The sequence below is a fragment of the Periplaneta americana genome, chromosome 6 (assembly GCF_040183065.1).
Source record: "Periplaneta americana isolate PAMFEO1 chromosome 6, P.americana_PAMFEO1_priV1, whole genome shotgun sequence".
Taxonomy (NCBI): Eukaryota; Metazoa; Arthropoda; class Insecta; order Blattodea; family Blattidae; genus Periplaneta; species Periplaneta americana.
Window position 1 is genome coordinate 101079617 of NC_091122.1, and position 25023 is coordinate 101104639.

The 25023-nt window shown below is 34.9% G+C and overlaps 1 protein-coding gene across 1 annotated transcript in view; it reads right to left on the reverse strand.

Moving 5' to 3' along the window:
* Positions 1–1637: 1637 nt before the first annotated feature.
* The window catches only part of LOC138701558 (uncharacterized), a 67513-nt gene continuing 44127 nt past the window's right edge, over positions 1638–25023 (reverse strand). The window contains exons 7-11 of the mRNA XM_069828574.1: positions 23313–23527; positions 16206–16359; positions 12748–12957; positions 2300–2512; positions 1638–2145 (exon numbers count right to left, since the gene is read on the reverse strand). Of these exons, the coding sequence (XP_069684675.1) occupies positions 1787–2145; positions 2300–2512; positions 12748–12957; positions 16206–16359; positions 23313–23527 (1151 nt within the window). The 3' untranslated portion in view covers positions 1638–1786. The remainder of the gene's footprint in view (positions 2146–2299; positions 2513–12747; positions 12958–16205; positions 16360–23312; positions 23528–25023) is intronic.

Genomic DNA, 25023 nt, shown 5'->3' on the forward strand with positions numbered 1-25023 from the left:
CAACTGTGAATACAGACGTGTATGTGAATTCCATACTGCCTCCATTTTTCAGCCAACTTACAGACGAAGAAAAACAATACGGTTATTTTCAACAGGACAATGCTATCCCACATACTGTCGAGCATTCAATGGACACCATAAAGGAATATTTCGAAGACCAGATAATAAGCAGAGGTTTGTTGCCCCCTAGAACCCCTGATCTCAGTTACTGTGATTTTTATCTTTGAGGAAACTTATAGCATAAAGTGTATAAAAATAATCCCCATACTTTAGAACATCTGAAGGACGCAATATGACAGGAAGTGACAAAAATTACTCAAACTGAACTGCAGGATGTCACATAATTTGTTTAAGAGATGTAGGGCATGTCTCACTGCAGAAGGAAGTCATTTTCAGCAGTATCTGAAATAATTGGTAAGTACGCAATATTTCGCCGAAGTTCAGGCCACAAAGTGAAAAACAATGGAGGAGAGGGATTCGATCCGGTGCTGTGGATTTAACTTCGGCGTAGTTCAATAGTTAGAGTGCTTGGTACATAGAACCAAGGAGCCAGGTTCAATCTCCGGCTTCGGAGCGAATTTTTCTCCTCTAATATCAATTGTTACCATAACAGATATATTCTATAGGACCAAAAATTAATCTTTACGTATATGCTAGAGACTAGCTAACACACAAATACTGATCGAAAGCATCCATTTAATTGTATAATTCTGAATTTCAATTGTTGGGTTTGAATTAGGAACACAAAAACCATAACATTCGTTAGAAACTACCTAGTTTATATTACAGCGGTTAAAGTGACCGCTTGGCAGTTCGAAGTATAAAACTAATAACTATAGAACTAATTTAGCGAAAACAAATGTTGTTATGCCTAAATGATTTACGAAACAACTTAGGATGAGTCATAAACTCACAACAATAGGCCTACACAATAAAAACTGTAGAAATAATAGTGAATCTAAAAATTGAAAGCGTTCAAAATGACCGCTCAGTGGTTCTAGTGTTAAGTTCCAGCCATAATGAAACCACTGTTGACTGTAAGCCGCACAAGATTATTATTGATAAACATTGGATTGAACTGTCACGTATTATTGGGTATTATATGATGAAATATCGTAACACATTAAGTTAAAAATAACTTCGCCCTGCTTATGCTTTCATGAAGAAGTTTGTCACTTTCCTCTGCATTTCTACTTCGATAGGTTAGTTTTTATGATGACAAAAATGTTGGAAAACCAGACTGGCAATACAGATGTGCCTGGGACTGGACCCTGACGGTACACATGAAAAATTTGCTATAACTCACTATTTTTCATTTTCTATAATGAGGCCCCAATTGGTTCCTGCAGACGTGTCTTTACGACGCTTTTTATACCATATTCATTGGGAAACAATATTCTTTGTCTAAGAGCAACTAAGAAATGTTCGGGAAGACTTGCTGTTGGTGGCAGTCCTATAATATTACAAGCTATTAACACGACATTGTACATTGTATTATTGCTGGAAAATTAACTCTACTCTGAAATAAAGCTGCATAACTGTCAGCTCAAAAAAATCCTCGCGAAAAAAAGTATGATTATTCGCTAATTGATTGCTCAGGTGATGGATAAATAGGTTCAAATGCATATAAAAGCAAGTTTCAAATTACATTCCTCTATTTTTTTTACATATACGGGTACATAACAGTCCTGGTAATATATATGTTATATAAAACTATACATATATTCATTATAAGAGATAATATTTCGTTTTATTTTTTTCTTCTCTAAGTAATTATCTTCTTACATTACAAAGTGCGAATATTTGCAAGATGATTTGCAAACCAACTCAACAACATCAACTGAAGGATACTAGTAGGTGAAAAGCTGTTCGCATTGCCAGGAGTAGTCGGATCAACATCTGAAGTACTGACACCTGTATCTGTAGTATTAGGACTCGTACTGCTGTCAACATCTGTATCACTGGTGCTCTCACTGGAGGTGGTTGTTTCAACATCATCAGATGCTTCATAATTACCTTGCCAGTTTCCACAGCGAGGAAAATCGAGAGGTGTCTCTGGCATTTCATCAAGGTCACCGATTTTCAAAACGAATCCCATGCCCTTGTCTGCATGGTTAGAAATGTGACAGTGGAAAAACCAGAAACCTGAAACATAATGATCAAGATCTGATAGTCAGGTATTCGGCAGAATTTTCTGAATCCTGACCCAGATTCTGGGAGATTAAAAACTGTTAGTGCTATTAAATTTGTGACATTCAGAATCAGACATACGGAAGAATCAGAACTGCACAAAACTCACCTGGATTCTCAGCTACAAAACGTATCACTACATAACCTCCACTAGGAACAGACACAGTGTCTTTCATCGGTCCATTCATATTTTTCTCGATCTCATTATTTTCATTTAGCAACTTTACATACTCTGTAGAGATGTTTTCCCCAACTGGTTTGAGAGCAACAACATGGAAATGGCCACCATGTAGATGAAATGGATGGTCACTGCCTCTCATATCTGAAATTGGAGTGTTCATTACTTTACTGCAAGTAACGTGGTTCCTGCTTGACAAAGAAGTTGGAGAAACTCTTAACAAGGGAAGCAAAATAAGAGAAAAAGTAATGTTCTGCAACCTAATTTTCTGCATACGCAATGCTAATTAGTGACTAAGGCAGAGGTGTATATTCAAGCTTGTAAGGGCAGTAGCATGCTGTGGGCAGATTGGTCTGCACGCAGGTTAAATTACTTCCCCTATTGCAATGCATCGAAAGAAGGGTAGTGGTGAAGGATTGTCTATGGATATGTTAAGTAGAGTAGTGATATATAGAACAAGAAGGAGACATTACTGTCCTTAATATGTGGAAAACGTTGCATTATTAAAAAATGAAGTATTCAGAGATGCTAAATGGAAATTCAACACAAATTAGACCTCGTTTGTCGGCCCTTCTGCAAATGCAGGAAATTTTCCTCCAGAGTTGCAACTAAAATTAACTGAGTCAGTTATTATGAAAAGGTCATGAGTTCACTTTTTTCTGAAAATGAGTTATCCATATTAATGTGTTCTCATATCTAAATACATCTGTTCAGCATGAAAACGTCTTCACTTTCATGCTCTCAAGCTGCTGAAATCATAACAGAAATACAGAGCTGGTATGAAAAGATCACGAGTCCAGGACGCATAATGGATTGTCTTGCATTATGACGTGATATATTCTCAACCAATCATATTATTTCTATATTTCCCACTAATACTGTTCTTCTTTTACAAAATATTAAATCATTGTTTGTAGCAGAATGGAAACAGTTTTGTCATAGCATTTTGTTTGTGTGTTACTGGCGTAATTATTAAGCACATAAAACATGAATTATTCAGATTCTGAAGAAAATATAAGCCAGAAAAGAAAGAAAGAGATAAGGAATGACGATAAATACAGAGAGGTTCAAAAAAATGTGCTCACTCTTTGATAATAAATATCTTGGGAACAAAATGACGTATAGTTACAATTCTTGCGCGGAGAGAGAGAGAGAGTCATTGTATGTCTTTGAAGTGACCACCATCAACGGCTAAACAGCGTCAATGCCACCGAACTGCTGGGCGAACTACGGCTGTCAATGTGTCCAGTGTGATGGCTGCACACGATGCTTCGATGGGTTCTCATGGCACGTTCAGTGTAGCTGACTTTTGTCGATAAACTTCACTCCTCAAGGTTCCCTACAGGTAGAAGTCGAGGGGTGTTAGGTCTGAAGACCTTGGTGGATACTCAATAGCACCTCTTCGACCGATCCATTGTGCAAGTATGCCCTGACATCTCGATGGTAGTGAGATGGAGAACCATCTTGTTGTAGGTAAAATCTCTCATCTTCAAACACCTCTCGAATGGAAGGGAAAATCGATGTCTGAAGAATACCGAGATATAACTGACCAGTTATGGTATCTTCAAAGAAGAAAGGACCAACAAATTGCCGGTGTGGACGTTTGGAGTTACAGAAGCCCAGTACACACAATTGTGGCAGTTTACAACAGACCAGATAACATGCCGCGAAAACTCATTGTGCGACTCGCGTGACTCATGTGTCCTTCACCATCTGTTCAGAAAACAAGACACTACGCTAATGCGCAAGAATTGTAACTACATGTCATTTTGTTCCCAAGATATTGATTATTATCAAAGAGTGAGTACATTTTTTGGATCCCTCTGTATAAGCCCAATATTATAAAAAAGGCTAGGTTAGAAGGAAATGCAAGTAAGTTTTCAATTTAAAAACATAATTATATAGTAATAAATTAATTTTAAAGTAATAATTTTGTATTACTCTTTTATATTATATATATTTTATATTAGTCCTTATTCTAGACATTTTTTGTGTTTGTTACATCTGTAAACGTCGCTATTTTGATACTATTGATGAGATTGACAGAGCACAAATCTTGGTCATGTTTAAGGTAATATATATGGTATATAAAACTATACATATATTCATTATAAGAGATAATATTTCGTTTTATTTTTTTCTTCTGTAAGTAATTATCTTCTTACATTACAAAGTGCGAATATTTGCAAAACGCAAAAAATGATGAAAAATTAGAATTTTCAAAATATAACTATTTTAATAGAGAATTTTCTCCCCTTTAATTTGATATAAGAATTTTCGATTTATGCCTTATGGTTTTTCAGATAAGTCCCATTTTCCAAAATTCTGCGTCATCAGCCACGGTCACTTCTACGAAGATCACTCCAAAAGTAATGCACAACATTTTTTTAAATTTATTTTTTATTCTAAACCTTTGCAATTAATGGAGGTCATAGATACATCCTTCTCCCTTGTATTCAAATTTAATTTAAGTCGTTCCCGTGAGTGGCGCCATGATGGCACTTCTTCAAGATGGCTGCTCTACTTAACATTTGTCAGAAGCAATGTGCAGTTATCGAGTTCCTGTGCTGTGAGAACGAGACAGTGGGAAACATTCACAAGAGTTTGAAAAAAGGTATATGGAGATGTAGCTGTCGATCATAGTATGGTTAGTCGGTGGGCAAGCAGATTATCTTGTGAAAGAGGCCACGCCAATATTTGGGATACTCCTTGCAGTGGAAGGCCCTGCACTGCATGATGACCTGACAAAGTGCAGTGCTTTAACAACATGGCTGTGGCTGACAAATGCGTAACAGTGAAAGAATTGTCACTCCAAGTAGGAATAGAAGAAGCAATTGTGTGCAGAGTATTGAAACAGTTGGAGTTAAAAAAGGTTTGTGCCAGGTGGGTTCCGAGGATATTAACAGAAGCTCACAAAGAAACCAGAAAAACAGTGTGCAGCGAGCTTTTGGACCATTATGATATGGTGGAGATGAATTTCTTGCAAGAATCGTGACAGGAGATGAAACATGGCTCCGCGATTTTGATCGGAGATAAAGAGGCAGACAATGGAGTGGCACCATGCAAATTCACCGAAGAAAAGAAATTCAAAACTGCGCCTTTGACAGGAAATGTTATGGCTACTATGTTTTTCGATTCAGAAGGACTCTTGCTTGTGGACATTATGCCACACGGAACCACCATTAATTCTGATGCATATGCGACAACTCTCAAGAAACTTCAAGCTCGACTAAGTTGTGTTCGACCACATCGGGAGGAGCAGAATATTCTGCTATTGCACGACAACGCATGGCAACATGTCAGTCATAAGACCACAGACCAGATCAGAAAACTTGGATGGACAACACTGAAATATCCGCTTTACAGTCCTGATCTGGCACCATGCGATTACCATCTGTTTGGTAAACTGAAGGAATGAGGTTTGAAGATGATGACTCCCTTGTACATGCTACTAAAGAGTGGCTCAGACGTGTTGGTTCAGACTTTTATCGTGCAGGTATACAGGCCCTTATTCCAAGGTGGTGTAAGGCAGTAGAAATGTGCGGGGATTATGTGGAAAAGTGACGTATTTTTTCTGAAGGATGTATCTACATTCTATGAAAATAGCAAAGCTGTAGGATAAAAATGTAATTTTTAAATAAATATTGTGGCTGGCTACGGACTGGAAGGTCCGGGGTTCGATCCCAAGTGGTGACGAGATTTTTCTCGTTGCCAAACTTCCAGAACGGCCCCGAGGTTCACTCAGCCTCCTATAAAATTGAGTACCGAGGGTAAAAGGCGGTCAGAGTGTGGTGCCGACCACAACACCTCATTCTAGTGCCGAGGTCATGAAAAGCATGGGGCTCTACCTCCATGCACCCCAAGTGCCTTCATGGCGCGTGACGGGGATACCTTTACCCTTTTTTTTACCTTTTTGTGGGTTACTTTTGGAGTGATCCTCGTAGCAGTCAATCCCCTCGTCCAGCATTGCTTGTGAAATAAACTTCTCTCTAGTCCTAAAATAGATGCATAGATATCAGGGCATGATCATTAGATTAAAAACACGTTTTTACATAATGAAGTAATTTATAATCTTTTACTGTTAGTCATAAAACTGTAAATTTGTGTGTCAGTAATGTTGTACGTCATTTTAATAAGAGTCCAAAAGTAGAAATTAAAATTCTGAGGAGGATAGGCATTGAGCATAAACCCTGGGACAAACACCATCGCAGGATTTGTTGCATCAATGGAAAATAAAGACAAAAATGCTAAAAAAACATTCAACACCTGAAGTTAAATCAAGGAGGAGGTATTTGAGAGGCAGAAAGAAGCTGAAACAGGACAGACATGAAGCTGCTTACGGGGTGACATATGACGATCGAGTCTGAAAGTTTGTGGTTCATTTCCTGTAAATAGTAATTTTAGAATATTTTATTCTTTTAAACACGATATCTCAGTCAAATATGGTGATACCAAGAAGATATTGGTGTCATTTTGAAGCTTGAAATGTCCCCTAGTGCTTGACAATGAGTAAAATAACATTAATATAGTTAATAATTATCTATGGATTTTTACATGATATATGCAACATAAAATATTTAATCTCCATCTTACGATGTTTGGTGACGTATACACGTCCGTTGATGTGACATATTAATGAATTTAAATACTATTATAGTCACAATCATGCCATGGTATGAAAGGTTCGATTCCCGCTCGAGGTTGTGAAATTTTTCTTTCATATCATGGCATGATTGTGACTATAATAGTATTTAAATTCATAAAATATTTGTATAAGTTACATATATAGTAATATTTAATTAATGTAAATTAAAATAAAAAATAGCTCTATGTCAGCCACTAAAGAATAGTTTTAGCTATAAAACAGTGAAAAATTGCGGCTCTATCTTAAAAACTGCATGAACTATCATGTTTCAAGTTGTATGTCAAAATTATAAACAAAAGAATTTTTATAAACAATTTAGACATAATTTTAAGGGATATGTTCACTTCATTCTCCTTCTGGTACCATTCTCGATTGTATAAAAATTTTACAGAGCAAAATTATGCAAAAAAAAATTTTTGTATGTAAAAGTGTACATATGCCTTAAGGAGATTGGTAGCAAGGATGCACAAGATGGCTACCTACAGGAACTCATGGAAGTTACGAATGTAAATCATAGGCTTCCAAGGAAGGACACTCCTAAGATCAGACAGAAGGACGTGATATATTGTGTTAAGGTTAGTGGAAAGGAAACTGTCGTATGTAAGAAAGCATTCATTAGTATCCATGGGATGAAAAGTGACAGGAGTATTCGAAGGTTAGGAGAGTTCCTGCAATCAGGGAAGTCGCCACGAGATATGAGGGAGCAGAAGCAGAGAAGTGAAAGGTGATATCACTGATAAAATAAAGGAGCACATAGAGTCTTTTGAGGTGAAAGTGGCTCATTATGCCAACAGAGAGATAAAATATTTGAATCAATCTTCTTAATGTATCCAGCTGTTTGCTGACAACATACGAGTAAAGTCCACTATAATCTATTTAGTTGTAGTTTTTCACGAGAAATGAGGGGTATTTTGATCGGTGTTCATTACAGATGCCTGTTGCTAGTAGCCAGAGGTGGGGTGTAGTCAATATATACTGCAGGACTGTCTCTTCTGCAACTGGTACTGATGATTTTAATTTACTTCTTTTGTGGTTTATGGATGGACAGTATAGAAGAATGTGTTCCAGATCTTCATCATGATTATTACACCACAGACAAGTAGGATTATCAGAAAGGTGAAATCGGTGTAGGTACAATTGAGTGACAATATGACCTGTTCTGGCTCTTGTTAAAAATGTTTGAACATGTCTGGGAAAGTTTTTGTATATTTCCAGGTCATTTGGTTTCTTTTGTACAGACTGTAAAATTTTTCCTTTGTCAGAAGAGAGCCAATTGTTGGTCCATAGGTTTGTAAAATGAGACTTTACTGAAGCCAAAGCATTGGATAGAGATATCACTTGAAGAGGTCTTGTTGCAAATATGTTGCCTGTTTTGCAATATTATCGACTTTCTCGTTTGCAGGTATACCACAATGACTAGGTATCCATTGAAATGTTATTTCCTTTTGGAGTTCTTTTAGTTTACTTAGTTGTTTCTGAATTGGAATAAGTCTATGTGCATATAGGTGTGGTACATATTTAATTATATTAAATATAGCCCCCTTGGAGTCGGTAAGTATGCAAATAGATTTTTCAGTAATTTGAGTAACACACTGAAGAGCAGAATCAATAGCTAGTAATTCAGTGTCAAGACTGGAGGAAGATGAACATGGTATGAAATAACTTTCTTGATATTTTGGAATATAATATCCTGCTCCTGATGTCCCATTATTAGGATTTAGAGATCCATCTGTATAAATTTGAAAGTGATCCTTATATGTACTGCAGAGTAGTTCCATGGAATCTAACTTAAGAATGTATGGAGGATCATTTTTGGAATGATTTCCTAGAATTAGTATGCTATGTTCTGGAATCACCCATTTCCATGGAGGAATTTCGTTCACAACTGGAGTTTTAGCAATGAGTGTGTCTGTGGTATAGAATGGTATTTCTTCTTTTTTTATTTTATAGAAATTACACAGGATATCGTCTGACAGTTTGAAGAATATCTGAGATTTGGATGAGGCTTGCAATTTTAAATGTATTTTTAGATCCTTTTGTAATATATAGTGTCTGAGTGGTTGAATATTACATTCGATTTCTAGGGCAACAGTTGATGTGGTTTTTGGCACTCCTAGGCATAATCTTAAGGCTGAAGAACGTAAATTTTTTGTAGATGAGTTGCTGATGCTCCTCCCCATATTTCACATCCATAGGTCAATTTTGATCGTATATAAGCATTATAAAACAGACGCATTGTTGTAATATCTGATCCCCATTTCCTATTAGCTATGATCTTCAAGAGATTTAATCGTGGTAGACACTGCGAAGCAACATTGGTTAAATGTGTTTTCCATAAAAGTTTTTCATCAAAAATTAATCCTGGGATCTTATCAGTTGGATTGTACTGAATTTCTTGATTATTCAAATAAATGTGAGGTTTATAGTTTTTTAGGCTGTATCTTCTTGTGAAGACAGTATATTCAGTTTTTATTGTGAGATAGATAGATTCCATTTGGATGCCCAATTACTGATATTATTTACAGCTGTTTGTATAACTCTTAATGATTCGTTTGGATCTTTGTTCGTAGCCCATACTGTAATATTTGAAGGCGAATTTGAATGTAAAAATCATGCATTCATTATTTTTGGAGAAGTATCCTGGTTTGGAAGTGAAATGTGCATACCTATTACTTAAAATACATTCAAGAAAACTGTAACTACAGGTTTGGCAGACCTCAGAAAGATGTCTGCCATCAGTGTAAGGAATACAAAACAAGATTGAAAAATCTTTCTCTTTGTGATTCAGTGAAGAGGGCCATTGTTGCTGAACGGATGGTTCATATTCGTAGAAGTAAAAAGTTTTATAAGAAGATTGAGGCTGTCCAGGCACTATGCAAACATAACGACGATTGGCTGGATTGTGCATGGACTTCATGCAGAACTTAACGCTTTCCTGCATTCCAGTTCAGGAAGTGTTTTATTTTTTATTTTAGTAGGTTATTTTACGACGTTTTATCAACATCTTTGGTTATTTAGCGTCTGAATGAGATGAAGGTGATAATGCCGGTGAAATGAGTCTGGGGTCCAGCACCGAAAGTTACCCAGCATTTGCTCATATTAGGCTGAGGGAAAACCCCGGAAAAAACCTCAACCAAGTAACTTGCCCCAACCGGGAATCGAACCTGGGCCACCTGGTTTCGCAGCCAGACGCGCTGACCATTACTCCACAGATGTGGACTGGAAGTGTTTTATCTTCGACAGCTCTGGATTAATACTTTTTGTATTTATGACGACCGCAAGACAGGTTATTCATATTTCTTTTTGTACTAGGAAGTAGTGGCTAAGGAGAGGGGGGGGGCGCACGCACACACACACACACAGTTACAAGACGAAGGAGAGAGAGAGAGGGGGGGAGGGAGAGAGAGAGAGAGCGAGAGTGTGAGAGTGAATGAGAGGAAAAAAGAAAGATAAATGTGAGAATGGAAATGAGAGAGAGAGACAGATCGAGAGAATTAGGTGTAGAGGAAGATGGAGAGGCTGAGGTTTAGAGAAAATGAAGAGAAAAGGAAATAAATGAAAGAATAAATGGAGAAAGGAAAGAAAGTAAAAATAAATGAGAAGAAAGGAGGAGAAAGAAATAGCGAGACTGAGCGAAATTAATAAAGAAAGATCGATGTGGGAAACGTGGTATAATATATGTGATAAATATAATGGATAATCTGCAAAGGACTGAATTTTGATTTTGGAAGACACAAATGATAGCACAATGAAGTTCTGTAGGGCGAGTATTACGTGACATATTGATAAAGGTGTCTATTATAAGGTAAAGAAGGCGTGCACTTGGATCATGTAAGCCCACCACTTAATGTTCTTAAAAATTAAATTTTCCTTACATCTTAGTTGAGACAAGGAAATGTGTACCGGTAGCAAAAATTATAATTTCCTGGACTTCCGTGGTTTCTGTATAGTATTCATCTCTAAAGAAAAAGACCGATAATGGACTAATTGAGTTGCAATTCATTACAGATGCTACTTATGCAATCTTATAATGATAAGTTCAACTCTAACATAGATGGGAAAGAACTGTTTGAAGAACTAAGAATATATGCTAGGACTACCTTCATGTTCATATATAATATATTTATGAAATGCTAGAAAGTATACCTAGCTGATAAAACTTCGATGTAAGTGTATTCCAATGTGCATGTGACATAAACAATTATTATAACAATTTCTGTTACAGTTGCTTCGGTAGAAAGATCTTCAAAAACTTACTTACAGTCGACTGTATCTAAAGAGTTTATCATCACTGACGATTCTAGTTGTGAAAGTGACTTGGCTTCAAAACTAGATAATCCTTCTATTATAGATTAACTTAGCAGGCCTACTGTCAAACACACAATTGTAATATTAATTGTAAACATACAATAGAGCTATTCCATCTCAAATCGACCGAAATATAGAGAAAATTGAGTTTACAATTTCTAAATACAATAAAACTTTTTTTGTACGTAGAGAACTGTAATACAGTGCTTTGTGCAAAGTTTGAGGCATCAGAACTTCATAGTGTTTAATTTAAAAATATTTAAATTTATCGTATTTTCATAAAATTTGCAACTTTAAACTGTTGCAGCTCCGAAACTCTTTCACCCAATGATCAAAATCATGGTTTATTTTGATGCTGAGAAATTAAAGTTTATATTGACATATAAACAGATTTTCTTACTTTTTATGGAATTGGAGAAATTTACATTTTTCCTCATCAAGACGCCTTTGCCAAGGAAAAAATATTTTAAAAATATATAGTTAGGTTCCGCATTGAAAGTACAAATAAACACATATTTTTTACTGATGGCACGTTGATAATAAAGTATTGAAAATATCAAATAAAGAAAATAAATAGTACGCGCGTGAAGTAACCAGCTGACTGTGAGGCGGGAACTAGCCGAGACAAGCAAGGCCAGGAGACAAACTCGTGATGTTTCGTCTAGTAGCGCACAGCTGGGCTAGCTTTATCACAAGTTATCATAAACACAGGAGTAAAATGACGCCCAATGCTCGCTTATCTTCAGCTCTCGGCCAGTGCGTGTGGTACTGCGCCGTTCAAGTCTAGGCATGTGAAAATAATTTATTTAATACCCTCGAAACTTATTGCCGTACCACTAACCAAACAATGCCGAATCCCTCTTAATAATGCAAGGTTTTTTCTCAATATTTTTTTACATTTTTACAAATTGGCAAAAAGCTTAAAAGTAAGTAAAATCAGATTATCTGTCTCTCTGTGTACAATAAAAATAAAGATTACTTCTTAACATAACCTAGCAAATGTCAGCTTCAAAATGAGCTCTCGTTCAATGTTCTGCAATAAATGGTTCCAGAGTTCTGAGTGCTGAAAGAGGCTTGTTTTTATAAAATACGCTAAATTTGTCGCTCAATAATACGAAAACCGTTTGACTTTCGATAGTATATTTTTGAAAATGCACTCTCCTCAGCACCTTGTATAAAAAGGGAAAAAATTAGAGTATAAAAAAATGCGAGGTTTTTTACTGATTGATTTCATATGGAATAGCCAAATAGTTAGAAAAAATTATATAACTTTAAGTGCCCAGTAAATGTTTTGTTAAATTTCATATTACAGATTTAATTAAGTTAATTTTTTTTCTCAAGAAGAGCCTATAATATTACATACCGGTACTTTCCACTGAAGCCTTGAAAGCTGTAAGGTCACCTGTGATCATACTCTTTTACTTACCAAGGTCAATAAATATCATCTCGACCAAGCTATGCAGCTTGATGTCATACAGGTACGGACACGAACAGAACTGGTCAGGGGGACACACATCCTCATCAGTACAGTACAGGTCGCGAGTTATTTCATCACGCTGCGTCAGCAGAGGGAAGGATGGGTAGGCGAAAGTGCGGGAGTTCACCTGTGGCCAACGCACTGGGATGTCTACTGAATCTGCAGTAAACAGTACAAAAATATAGTGAGCAAGGTACAACTTTGTTCAAAATATTAGATAAATTGAAAATCAATGGCCGCACAAGCTGTGAATATTATTTGTAGTGTACAGGACTCCCACTTGTCTTACTTTTCCTATTTTTGTGTAAAATGTCCTACTTTGTCCTATATTTTAGTAATTTGTCCTAATTTTCCTACTTTTCACTGAGTTTCCATATTTTAGTAAAATAATATTTTACTTTTATCAAGAAGATTTTATGAATACCTTCAACATGGATGATGAAGAACTATTTCAGTGTAAGTACTTTTATGATATATCATATGCTAGTTTTGCTCAAGTTTCACTAGCTTCAGAAATGATAAGACATATCTATCGAAAGATTGAAGAAAATTAATGAAATTCTGGAGAAGAATGTGAAAAAATAAAACTATTTGAAAATCCACTTTCTTCTGGACTTTATATCAATGCTAATAGTTTTTTTTAGTCAACTGTCCGAAGACAGGTCTGAACCCACAAATGACACCAAGAAGGCACACTTATGAGCCAACTAGGCCAGGAGATAATGGGGTAGGGTGGCCAGTTCCTTTCTCCCTCCGACTAGCTATATATTACACTAGTCAGACTTCAGATGCATACAAACAATTGCTCTGACACATATCGTCAAGTGAGATGTACTGCCTGATAATAGATGTACATATCAGCCAGAACCTCAATCGAGGATTGCTAATAGGTAACAGTTTATTTTTGTACTTATTGTTTGTTTTTACCATTATATGGATTTTAAGTTAAGTAATATTTTTCTTGTAATTTTTGAGATTATTTTAGTTCTGTTTCAGTTCTTGAAATTCTAAAAATCTTAACGTAAATATTTAAGAATTAATATTTTTACGATCAAACTGAGCATTACTGACAAAATTAATTTCAATATTGTTACTTGCATATTAATAAATAACCTTGCACTTTTGTAGTAAACAATGAGCGGGGACACATATGCAGTTCATTTTCATTAATGTGTAAACAACTAAATAAACTTAAATCATTCCATATTAGTATTTCTTCTAATGGCATTAGACTCATTATGAAGTAGCTCCTTACAGTGCTGATTGAATCACATGTGTGCAGTATGTGAGGGTTCTTTATGGGGTTTTAAATAAATATATTATTATAATGAAATACTGCCCATCTTGTATTGCTAAATGTCCTACTTTTCCCTTCAAAACTGTCCTACTTTTTCTTCTTGAGCCAGTGAGAGCCCTGAAGTGCAGCATGAGATAAAGAACGTATTTTTCTAATTAGGAGCCATCTGTAAAACTTAACATTTAATTCCAATTAATTTAGTGAAAGTTTTCTTCATAAGAGCAATTTACTACGAACTGGAAGGTCCTGAGTTCAATCTCAGGTGGTCATGAGATTTCTCTCTTTACCAAAATTTTCATACTAGCTCTGTGTTCACTTAGACTTCTGTCAAATTGAGTAACTGGTCCTTCGTGAGGGAAAAGGTTGTCCAACCGTGGTCTCAACCATACTACCACATTCTAGTGCCGAGATCATGAAATCATAGAGCAATATCTTCATGCTCCCATATGCCATAATGATGACGTCTATAGGGAATACCTTTACCTTAACTTTAAGTTTTTCTCATAACAGTAAGCGGTAATACCACAGAAACATATTTAGTAAATATGTAGCCTTTATAGTGTCACATGTGATAAGAAGTTCAAAAAGAAAGACCAACTAATACGAAGTTTGTAGAAATGATATTGATTAGGTATGATATTTTCTCGAAAATTAAAGAAATAGCATATACTTTCAAGTACAAACAACATCCACCATCTCTTCAATTCTAAATGGCTTCTGTATTTAAGTGTTGCCTTCATTAGAAATAAAACTTACAAGACACAATATAGTGATCACCTTGCAAGTTCCTGCATAAACGTACAGCATTAGTAAGATAGCTAAATAATACTAAAGGATAGCATATAAGAAGAGACTGAGCTATTCTACGGCTAAAATGAGAAGATTAATGCTCATAACTGTCATATTTTAATAACTTCAGCATAATTTAAATATATGTATCACATAAATTTCTGAAATAACATAGGTCTATAACTCAAACAGGCATGTATCATTATTTTAGAATAATTTAAATAAAATAAATACCGTACAGTTATTATATATTCTTTCCAACCATAAGCAGTGCTGACTAAGATCAGACGCTGTGGACAGTACTCTATAACAGAGTCGCCAGTATGAAAGGATAATTCCGAGCCTTTGGCATGAGACGAACTCGATGGCTCAGTGGTAGAGCGCCTGACCGGAGAACAGGAAGTCGCAGGTTCGATTCCCGCTCGAGGTTGTGAAATTTTTCTTTCATACCATGGCATGATTGTGACTATAATAGTATTTAATTCATATTATGTACTGCCCTGAGTAAAACAGTAGGTAAGCCTATCTAGCTCATTAAGGACTATAGTAGCACTAGCAATAATAATAATAATAATAATAATAATAATAATAATAATAATAATAATAATAACAACTTACAAATGGCTTTTAGAGAACATGGAGGTTCATTGCTGCCCTCACATAAACCCACCATTGGTCCCTATACTAAGCAAGATTAATCCAGTTCCTACCATCATATCTCACCTCCCTCAAATCCATTTTAATATTATCCTCCATCTATGTCTCGGCTTCCCCAAAGGTCTTTTTCCTCTCAGGTCTCCCAACTAACTAATGTTTCCGGCATGAATAGCCTAATAATCTGGCTACTTCTTGTGACATTGGAAAAGAATCTGTCCACTGGGATGCTTATCTAAGTGATGTTTATTATAATCAGCAGGCGCAGTGAAGAAGGTCACATTCCTTCCGCTCGTCTTCTCGTGAGCAACTAACAATACTACTCAAATGTAACAAGACGGCTAATTGACCCTAATAAATCTTGAACTATTCCATACAGATTAGAAAAAGTTTAATACGGTACTAGTTTTTAACAACTAAATATTATGGGCACTTACTGCTACAAGCCATACCTGAAAAGTGAACACTCAAACTCACACTCTTGGTATAATGATCAACAGTCCTACAGGTCATCTTTTGATGCATTCAGTTATAGGTCCTTGATCGGGAATTGGTCCTATCATGCAGATGTGCAAATTCTAAATGGATTATTAGCAACCTAATGTCTTACTTGTATAAAGAATTTATTGTGTTAATTCTTTACTAGATTGGTTGGTTATATACTTACCATACACGTTGTTTTTGAAGTCAACATAAATGACTTGATCCGGATCTCTGTTAATAGACTGTGCAGCTTCACTGTCTATATTCTCCAATTCCGACACATAAATCAGCTCATTACTAGTGTAGTCCTTCGCAATTTCTCCCATTGGGTTAAGCAACTAAAATAAATAAACATCAGGATAAGAATAATTACTTCACAATTTCAGTTTAATTGTACATTTAGGCCTATTCCTGTTCTTCACCTTGAACATAGATTGCAGTTACAATTAATTACCGTATATTGAAACTCAATTCCAAGTAAAAGAAGGGACATTTCATATGAAACCAGTAAGCAAATGTGTATTTTCAATCTTACCATTTTATATTCGAAGTTAAAGAGACCTGCAATTGCCAAATATATATATATATATATATATACATGGCATGTTATTTTTAAATGAAATTTGGCATAAATTTAGGCTGATATGTGAGCTTGCTGTATAATATATCATATCAAATGCACATTGTTCTTTTTTTTTTCCGAATTTTTGCTTCACAAAATCAGAAAAACTGATAAAATTGCAGATGCATGCAATTGCATACCGGTAAGTATTTTGGCAATTGCATACCAGTAAGTATTTTGTAGTAGCCTAACTCATAACATAGCAGGGGCGTATTTTGCGGGCTACCGGTGGTAGCCCAAGGAAATTACAAAAGAAAAAGTTTATAATATAACATAATGTAATAATTTTGTATTATTAGTTTTACCATAGTAATTAAAATTAAAGTAATTGTTAGATATATTTTGTGTAATAATAGGGTCAGCGGTAGCCCAAACCCTTTAACCAGTATACGCCACTGTAACATAGGTAACCTATTTAAGATAGAAATTTGTATATGGACTCTTTTTAAAGTTCATGAAATAAGCTTTATTATGATAGCTTACTGGTATTTAAAAATATCACGTTGTCATGAAAAAGTATCCAACAGTGTATTCTTTGAATTAACATTTTTTAAAAACCTACACAACAACAACAACAACAACAATAATAATAATAGCAATAATAATAATAATAATAATAATAATAATAATAATAATAATAATAATAATAATAATAATAATAATAACAATAATAATTTTTTACATAAAGATTAATTTTTAATCCTACAGAATTTATTACCATTAGGACTAATAATTTTTATTTATTTTATTTATTGATATTTATGTGCTGGTCAACAGTTTGGCCAATTGAAGTCCAGCACAGTAACACAATAAAAATAGTATAATAGAGTTACAGCTTTCAAAAACAATGATGTATTAAATAAATAAATAAATAAATAAAAAAGAACAAGATTAACTACTGTTAATGTTAAATCAAAACTGACATATTATATTAGTATTAGTATAGCTAGTTAATTAGTGGGGTTTAAAAAGGGCGCGTCAGCTACTATGGCTATTTGCACTCTTATCTAAAATTCTTAAAAAAAAAAACAAAAACACAGACAATACAATATGCTAAGCTGAATGCTAACACGATCTAAAAACACAATGTAGTGGTAACATTAAAAACTAGGTATACATATTAGTATAGTATGAGATTATATAAGAATCCAAAAATGCCTTATATTTACAGATTAATTACTACAATTTAATATTTACAATATGCCACTACTATACATTAAATGGATCGAAATCACATCTCTGTATGTTAGCATTTTTTATGTATCTGGAGACTGAAGAAAGACATTTAGAAATTCTAGCATAGAAAAGTTTGCGAACTCTCAATTCTTTCGTAGGAATACGAAAGATGAAAGATTCACAGATAATGTCCCCTTTGATGACCTTGCAAAAGAATAAGTATGTATGTATGTATGTATGTATGTATGCATGTATGTATTAGCCGTCAGAATACAAGGATTCATGGCATCGTCAGATAACAATTACATGTTAATGCAATGGTATAATAGTAATGTAAACAAATACAATAGTAATGACAACAATTATAATTACAACATAATAATAATCACTTTGTAACATTGTATATTTTATTATAATGACAATCTTGGCAGTTTGTGCTTCTACCAGGTACATGAAGAGGAAGGTAAGGAGCAGTAAACAGGGAAAACAACAGCAATCAATAACAGTATATAAACTAGAGATTGTTACATTTCCTGTTCAAGATTTAAATTTAGGTACTCGTTTATGCTCAGTGGCATGTGCTTCAACAGTATATTTTTTACCGATTTCTTGAAAATTTTTTGGGTACACTTCCTGATATGTAAGGGGAGCTTGTTGTATAATTTACAACCATTATGAGATATACTGTTAAGACTTCTGGTAAGCCTGTGGTATTTTAAATGCATATTACTGGAAGTTCTAGTGTTGTAGTCATGGTATTCAGAGTTTGGTATAAACTGTTTTGCATTCTGATGGATGTAACAGACTGTTTCTAGTACGTAGATACAGGGGACCGGTAGTATATTGAGCTCTTTAAAAATGCCTCTGCTCGCAGTCCGTATTGGAACTTGTTTCATGATTTTTATTATTCTCTTCTGCAATTTTAGTATCTGTAAGGATTTTGATGATGAGCCACAAATGATTATGCCATATGCAATAACTGAGTGTACATAACCATAGTATATTGACAATAGAAGCTTCAGGGGCGATATTTTGGTTAAGATACGAAAGACATAACATAATCTGGACAATTTTTCATTCAAAAATTGTACATGATATTCCCATGTTAGATTTGAGTCAATGTATATGCCTAGGAACTTTGTATAACTTTCTTCCTTAATCCTGATATTATTAAGTAATATTTGGACAGGATCGTGTAATTGATGTTGGTTAAAGTTTACACAAATGGTCTTGTTTGTGTTTAGTCTTAATTTATTGTGTGATAGCCATTTCTCTAAATGAGTTGATGTTTCATAGATTTTTTTTTTTAAATTATCCCTATTAGTATCATTTATAATAATATTTGTATCGTCTGCAAATAACACTGTCTTGGCTTGGGCTATACTTATTGGAAGATCATTTATATACAAAAGGAACAATATAGGTCCAAGTATGGAACCCTGCGGAACACCATTTGTTAGGGGAGCAATGTTTGACTTGACTGCTCCAATTTCGACTATTTGCTTTCTATTGTTCAGGTACGAAGCGAACCAGTTACCTGCTAATCCTCTTGTACCAAAGCGACTCAACTTCTGAATTAGGATTTCATGGTTTACCATGTCGAATGCCTTACTAAGATCAAGGAAAAGTCCAACTGTGTGCTCTTTGTTGTCCTTGGAGCTTAGAATAGATTCTGTGAAATTTATGATGGCATTACATATTCCTTTTCCTTTCCTAAAGCCAAATTGAGACTCACAAAGTATATTATTTACTTCCAGGAAAGATATCAGTCTAGAATACATAACTTTTTCAATAATTTTAGAGAAAACTGATAGAAGAGAGACTGGCCTATAATTTTCGATACATTCCATTTTACCCTTCTTTAGAATAGGACGAACTTTTGCTATCTTCAAGTTTTCGGGGAATTTACCTGTCGCTATGGAGGAGTTACATATATCTACAAGGGGCACCGTTAGAAGGGCAGCACACCTTTTTATAATGTCTGGTATTTCATCAAACCCACCTGTTAGACTATTTTTTAAATTCTTCATTATCTTAAGTATTTCTAATGAAGATACTGGGGTTAAAAATATGGTGTTATTATTTATGTTGCAGTTTGTAATTGAGGTTTGATTGATTGCTTGAGAAGTGTTGTAGCTGGTTACATTTGCAAAGTATTTGTTGAACAATTCAGCAACTGTCTGCGGATCTTTGACTATACGGTTGTTGTTTAATAATTCAATGGTTTGGGTAGCATTTTCTGAAGTTTTACCAGTTTCTTTCTTTATAACATCCCATAATGCTTTCCCTTTGTTTTTAGCATTCGCTATGTAGTCCCTATTGGAATTTGATTTTGCCTCAAAAATAACTTTCTTTAAGATATTGGTGTATGTCTTATAGTACGATTTAAGATTTGGATCATTTGACAATCTACCGGTACTGAGTTCATGCAATTTTCTTTTCCTTCTACATGAGATTATGATACCTTTAGTTAATCCAGTTCATGACGTCTAGCATATTATAAGCTTCGACACTTGAAGTATTCACTTTTTATCTCATAGCTATATCCAAAGCAGACACTGGCAAAGCAGAAATTACTCACGCCCATAACTGCCTGCCATCAGGCTTGGGTTCTGGCAGAGCAGGTTAAAAGTTAGGACTAGCCCATTCAGCCCGGGTTTTATAAGCCCAATCTAGGTGGGACCCTAGAAAGCCTGCCTGTGTGCTGGTATTGTAGAGTGACTTGCATTCAGAGAAGCCAGTCTATACTGGTTATCATGAAAACAGTACCTACTAGTTTGAAATCTAAGTTCAGTGGCTATTTAGTCACTTCAAAAAAACCTGAATTTTCTGGTAAAATACGGCAGAAAATTCGTGATTAAAGGAACGTAGTTTTATAATTTATTGCACAACAGAATTTCATAAAATAATAAGATACATATTATACATTTCATTTTCCTGCAAAGTGCATCTCACTCAACAAAATAGTAACATTTCTTAACTTGTGACTAATTAAAAAAATAGGAAAGGAGAAGAGACTAGCGGAAGGGAAGGAAAGGGTAACGACATGAAGGGAAGGGAAAGGAAGGGAAAGGGGAAAGGAAGGAAAAGGGGAAAGGAAAGGTAAGGGGAGAGGAAAGGAAAGGAAAGGAAAGAAAAGGAAAGGAAAGATGTTGACAATAAATTGGTAACAATTATTATGAATATCAACAACTATTATAGGAAATATTTTCATTTTAAGTTTTTCCTTATCAACAATTGAAAGCCTCATGAAGACCTGTAAAATGTAAAAAAGTTTTTCGTTCTGTGGAATATTGATTTGCTATTTAACTTCTGAGGGATAGAGTTCATTTTATTTATGAAGCTTAAAGTTTGAGGAGTTTGCATTACATTTATATTACTATGATGAAAAGGAAAGTGTAAGTAATTTATAATAACTGTTGGCATTTAATGTATATTATGCTGATGAGAAATAGTTTTCTTAGTATTTATTACGTTTCAGAAGACGATAAATTAAGTTTTCAGTAGTTTGTCTACATCTGTATGCTTCCTGTCGGGTTGGATGAGATTTGGTTGATATTTATCATGTGTCTGAAAGCAGCACAATCTGGAGCAGGTTGGTGGAACCCAACAGTCCTTTCGGGTCACTATTAGGATTGTTTGGGAGTCACGTGCAATCACACTGCCTGCTTGCTTCTGAGGAAAGATTGACAGCAGGTAAATGATATCATGCGTAAGCCCACTCACGAAGGTAAACAGTTATAGGCAGGCCTGAATGAGATTTTGCCTGTCTCTGATCCAGAGGTAGTTGGTAGAAATTTGTATGCACATAAGGATATTTTCCAATATGATCGAATCAGTCTTTGTAGAGAGTTCCAAACTACAGATGCATATTCAAGTACAGTGAAACCCCTCATTTACGGACATCGAAGGGACGTAACAATCGTCCACATCTGGGAGGTATCCTTTATTGGGAGGGAGGCTCCCCAATCTAACAGTAAATTTATAATATGCATTATGTATTCCTTCACGCTTTAAATAAAATGTATTACTGTAGTTTAATTCTAAATACAGTCTACTGTACTATAGTAAATTCTTTGCAACTTTGAACTACAGTAGATAAGGCCGAAAAAGGAAAGTACAGACTTTGCCATGCAATTTTATTCTAGGTCTACAGTTATGCAGTACTGTAATTTACAGTGTTCAACTTAACCTTTATGTTCAGGTGCCATGTCTCTCGAAACAGAACAACTGATTGAAGTGAAGAGAATAATCCTACTAACCCTATCAAGTGTTGAATACAATTTCACGATCGTGGAAACCTTGGACCCATTAGAGAGGTTAAATTTAATGACTTTGTTTATCCACCCACTACCATCTAACAAGAGGTAGCCGGCTGGGCTAGTGGTAGCCTACGAGGTACTTATTGTCTTCTCTTCTTTCATGTTAAGCAATTTCTATACTAAATTTTCAATTTTTGTAACACATTACCTCTTGAAATCCAAGTTCTGTCCGCAGTCAGGAGGTAAAGCAAGTTTAGGATTGTGAAACAGCTGTCCGTGTCCGTGTCTGAGAGTGTCCGTAAACGAGAGTATTTCTATATTATTTCAGTTGGGACATAAAAATCTGTCCGTATATGAGGAGTGTCCGTATCTTGGGGGTGTCCGTAAGGAGAGGTTTCACTGTATTGATCTCGCTAACATATAGTATACCGTTTAACATTAAAAGAGAATCTGGTGTAGAAAAAGAATAAGTTACAGATTTTATTATTCCTAGTATTCTTATGGAATGATCGTATATGTAATCAACATGTTATGGAAATATATTTACTGTCAAGTAAAATGCCAAGGTCTCTTACACAATATTTTCTGTTTATTAGTAGTACATTATTTAGGAAATAGTTCAATTTTAGAGTAGTAATTTTATGAGTAAATGAAATTACAAAAGTTTTTTGATTTCGTTAATTTTCATCTCATTATCATCAGACCATTTAAAACTGTGTTGATATCATCTTGAAGAATTTGATAATCAATTTGATTATACGAAAAATTTTAAGATCATCAGCGAATAATAGACAGTCAGAACTCATACTTTTACAAATATCATCAATGAACACTAAAAACAGGAGAGGTCCCAATGTGGAGCTTTGAGGGACACCACATAAAATATTAAATAGATCAGAGAAAGAAGTAGCCAGTCGTACACATGAATGTCTATCAAATAAATACTTTTCAAAACAATTTACATAGATTACAGAAAGAGTCCTATATTTTCTAATTTACGCAATAAAATATTATGTGAAACTATATCAAACACTTTACTAATCTCAAAATATATTGAATCAATTTGACCCTGCGTTTCAACAACTGGTACAGTCTGATTCAAATAAGGGACCAGTTTTGTAGTAGGCCTAGTAGATTTAGATTTAGAAAAGCCATGTTAAACTGAATTTATTTTGTTTTTACTATTTAAATTTTATTTCCTGCAAATTGTATTCCAATTGTCAATACATACCACACCATCAGCAATGGCATCTTCAAAAGTTGGTGTGCCTGCAGGTAAGTTCTCATCTGCAGTATCATAATGTAGTACTGCTAGCTGATGTACTTTCGTATTCTTGCTGTCGCAGCTGTCCAGCCCTCGGAATCGCACCCAATAGTTACCAACAGCCTGGTTTGCTTCCAGCACGAAATCATAACGTTCACCTCCATTGATCATTATTGATTGGACTGAAAGTACAAATCACAGTAATTATATAATTCCGATATGAATTCCGAGAAAATGATTCGCAAGGTGAGGTATTCTGATTTAAATTCATCATGGTTTTTTCTCAGATCTTCCGGTCGAATGTTAGGATAGTATTTTAAAATAAATTACTACTTCTTTCGAATGCATTTTTTTTAATAATTCATAATTATTATGCTCTGAAGGCACTGAATGGCCTCTATAATTGAGACCCTTACTAGTGAGACAATGATATTGCTTTAAAGAGGAAGAGAATATTGGTGAATTATTGGAAAAAGGGTTATACTGAACCTTCTCCATTGCTGATGAGGTGAAATATCGTATAGAAAATAACTTTAGAAAGATAAGGTACCGGTATGTTTATCTTCAGTCAAAAAAGGAGAAAGGGAGAAGAAATAACACTCATTAGGGTATGTTACAAATAGCAAACATATATGAATAAAAGAATGAATTTAACTTGATTTTGTAAAAAAATAAAATAAAGGCAATAATTGTGCAAGTTCCTGTCTTCAGTCCTTTTTCTCAAATTTTTTTTTTTCATTTTTATTGGGTTCTTTTACGACGCTGTATCAACATCTAGGTTATTTAGCGTCTGAATGGTATGACTGTGATAATGCCGGTGAAATGAGTCCGGGGTCCAGCACCGAAAGTTACCCAGCACCTGCTCGTATTGGGTTGAGGGAAAACCCCGGAAAAAACCTCAACCAGGTAACTTGTCCCGACCGGGATTCGAACCCGGGCCACCTGGTTTCGCGGCCAGACGCGCTGACCGTTACTCCACAGGTGGGGACTTCTCAAATGTTGGGTGCTCAGGTGCTTTCATAAGACAATAAATGATAAACACTTCCAATCCAGTTTTCTCATTGCTTTAATTATTTTTGGATTTAAGTTTATAAATTTTCCTTAGCAATTATTTCACCGAGTCTCTTAATGTTGTGTATAAGCCGGCTATGTCCAAGTTTTATTTGTTACATCTTCATTAAATATTATTTTTGTTTCGCGTCAAGTGGTGCATAAAATTACAAACAAATCTAAGTCAATCAATATTGATAGTGGAAATACTTGGATAACTACTACTATAACAATTTCAGTGCTGTCAATGTTGTTAGGCTTTCTTTCTAAGTCATAATTATGCCTCACTTTTTCTTTAGTTATTTTATACCTTTATAATGCGAAAAAATAAATGGTTACATAGCATATAGTTAGGATGACATCAATAAAGAATGGAGGACATCACACAAATATAGGAATAGCTCCATTTCATAAAAGAAAACAAATGAGTTCCACACATCTTTGTGCCTATACCGTCAACTCCATGTACTGTATCTCTGATTGTTAGTACTGTATTGGTACCATAGTACAGTGCTCTCATTTTACGAGGAAACTTCGCATCATTCCACTGCAGGCCGACTTCCTGCTCTCCTGACCACAGCATGGGAAGCCAGTTCTACAAAACATCCCAGCAGTTAGTTGATTTTGA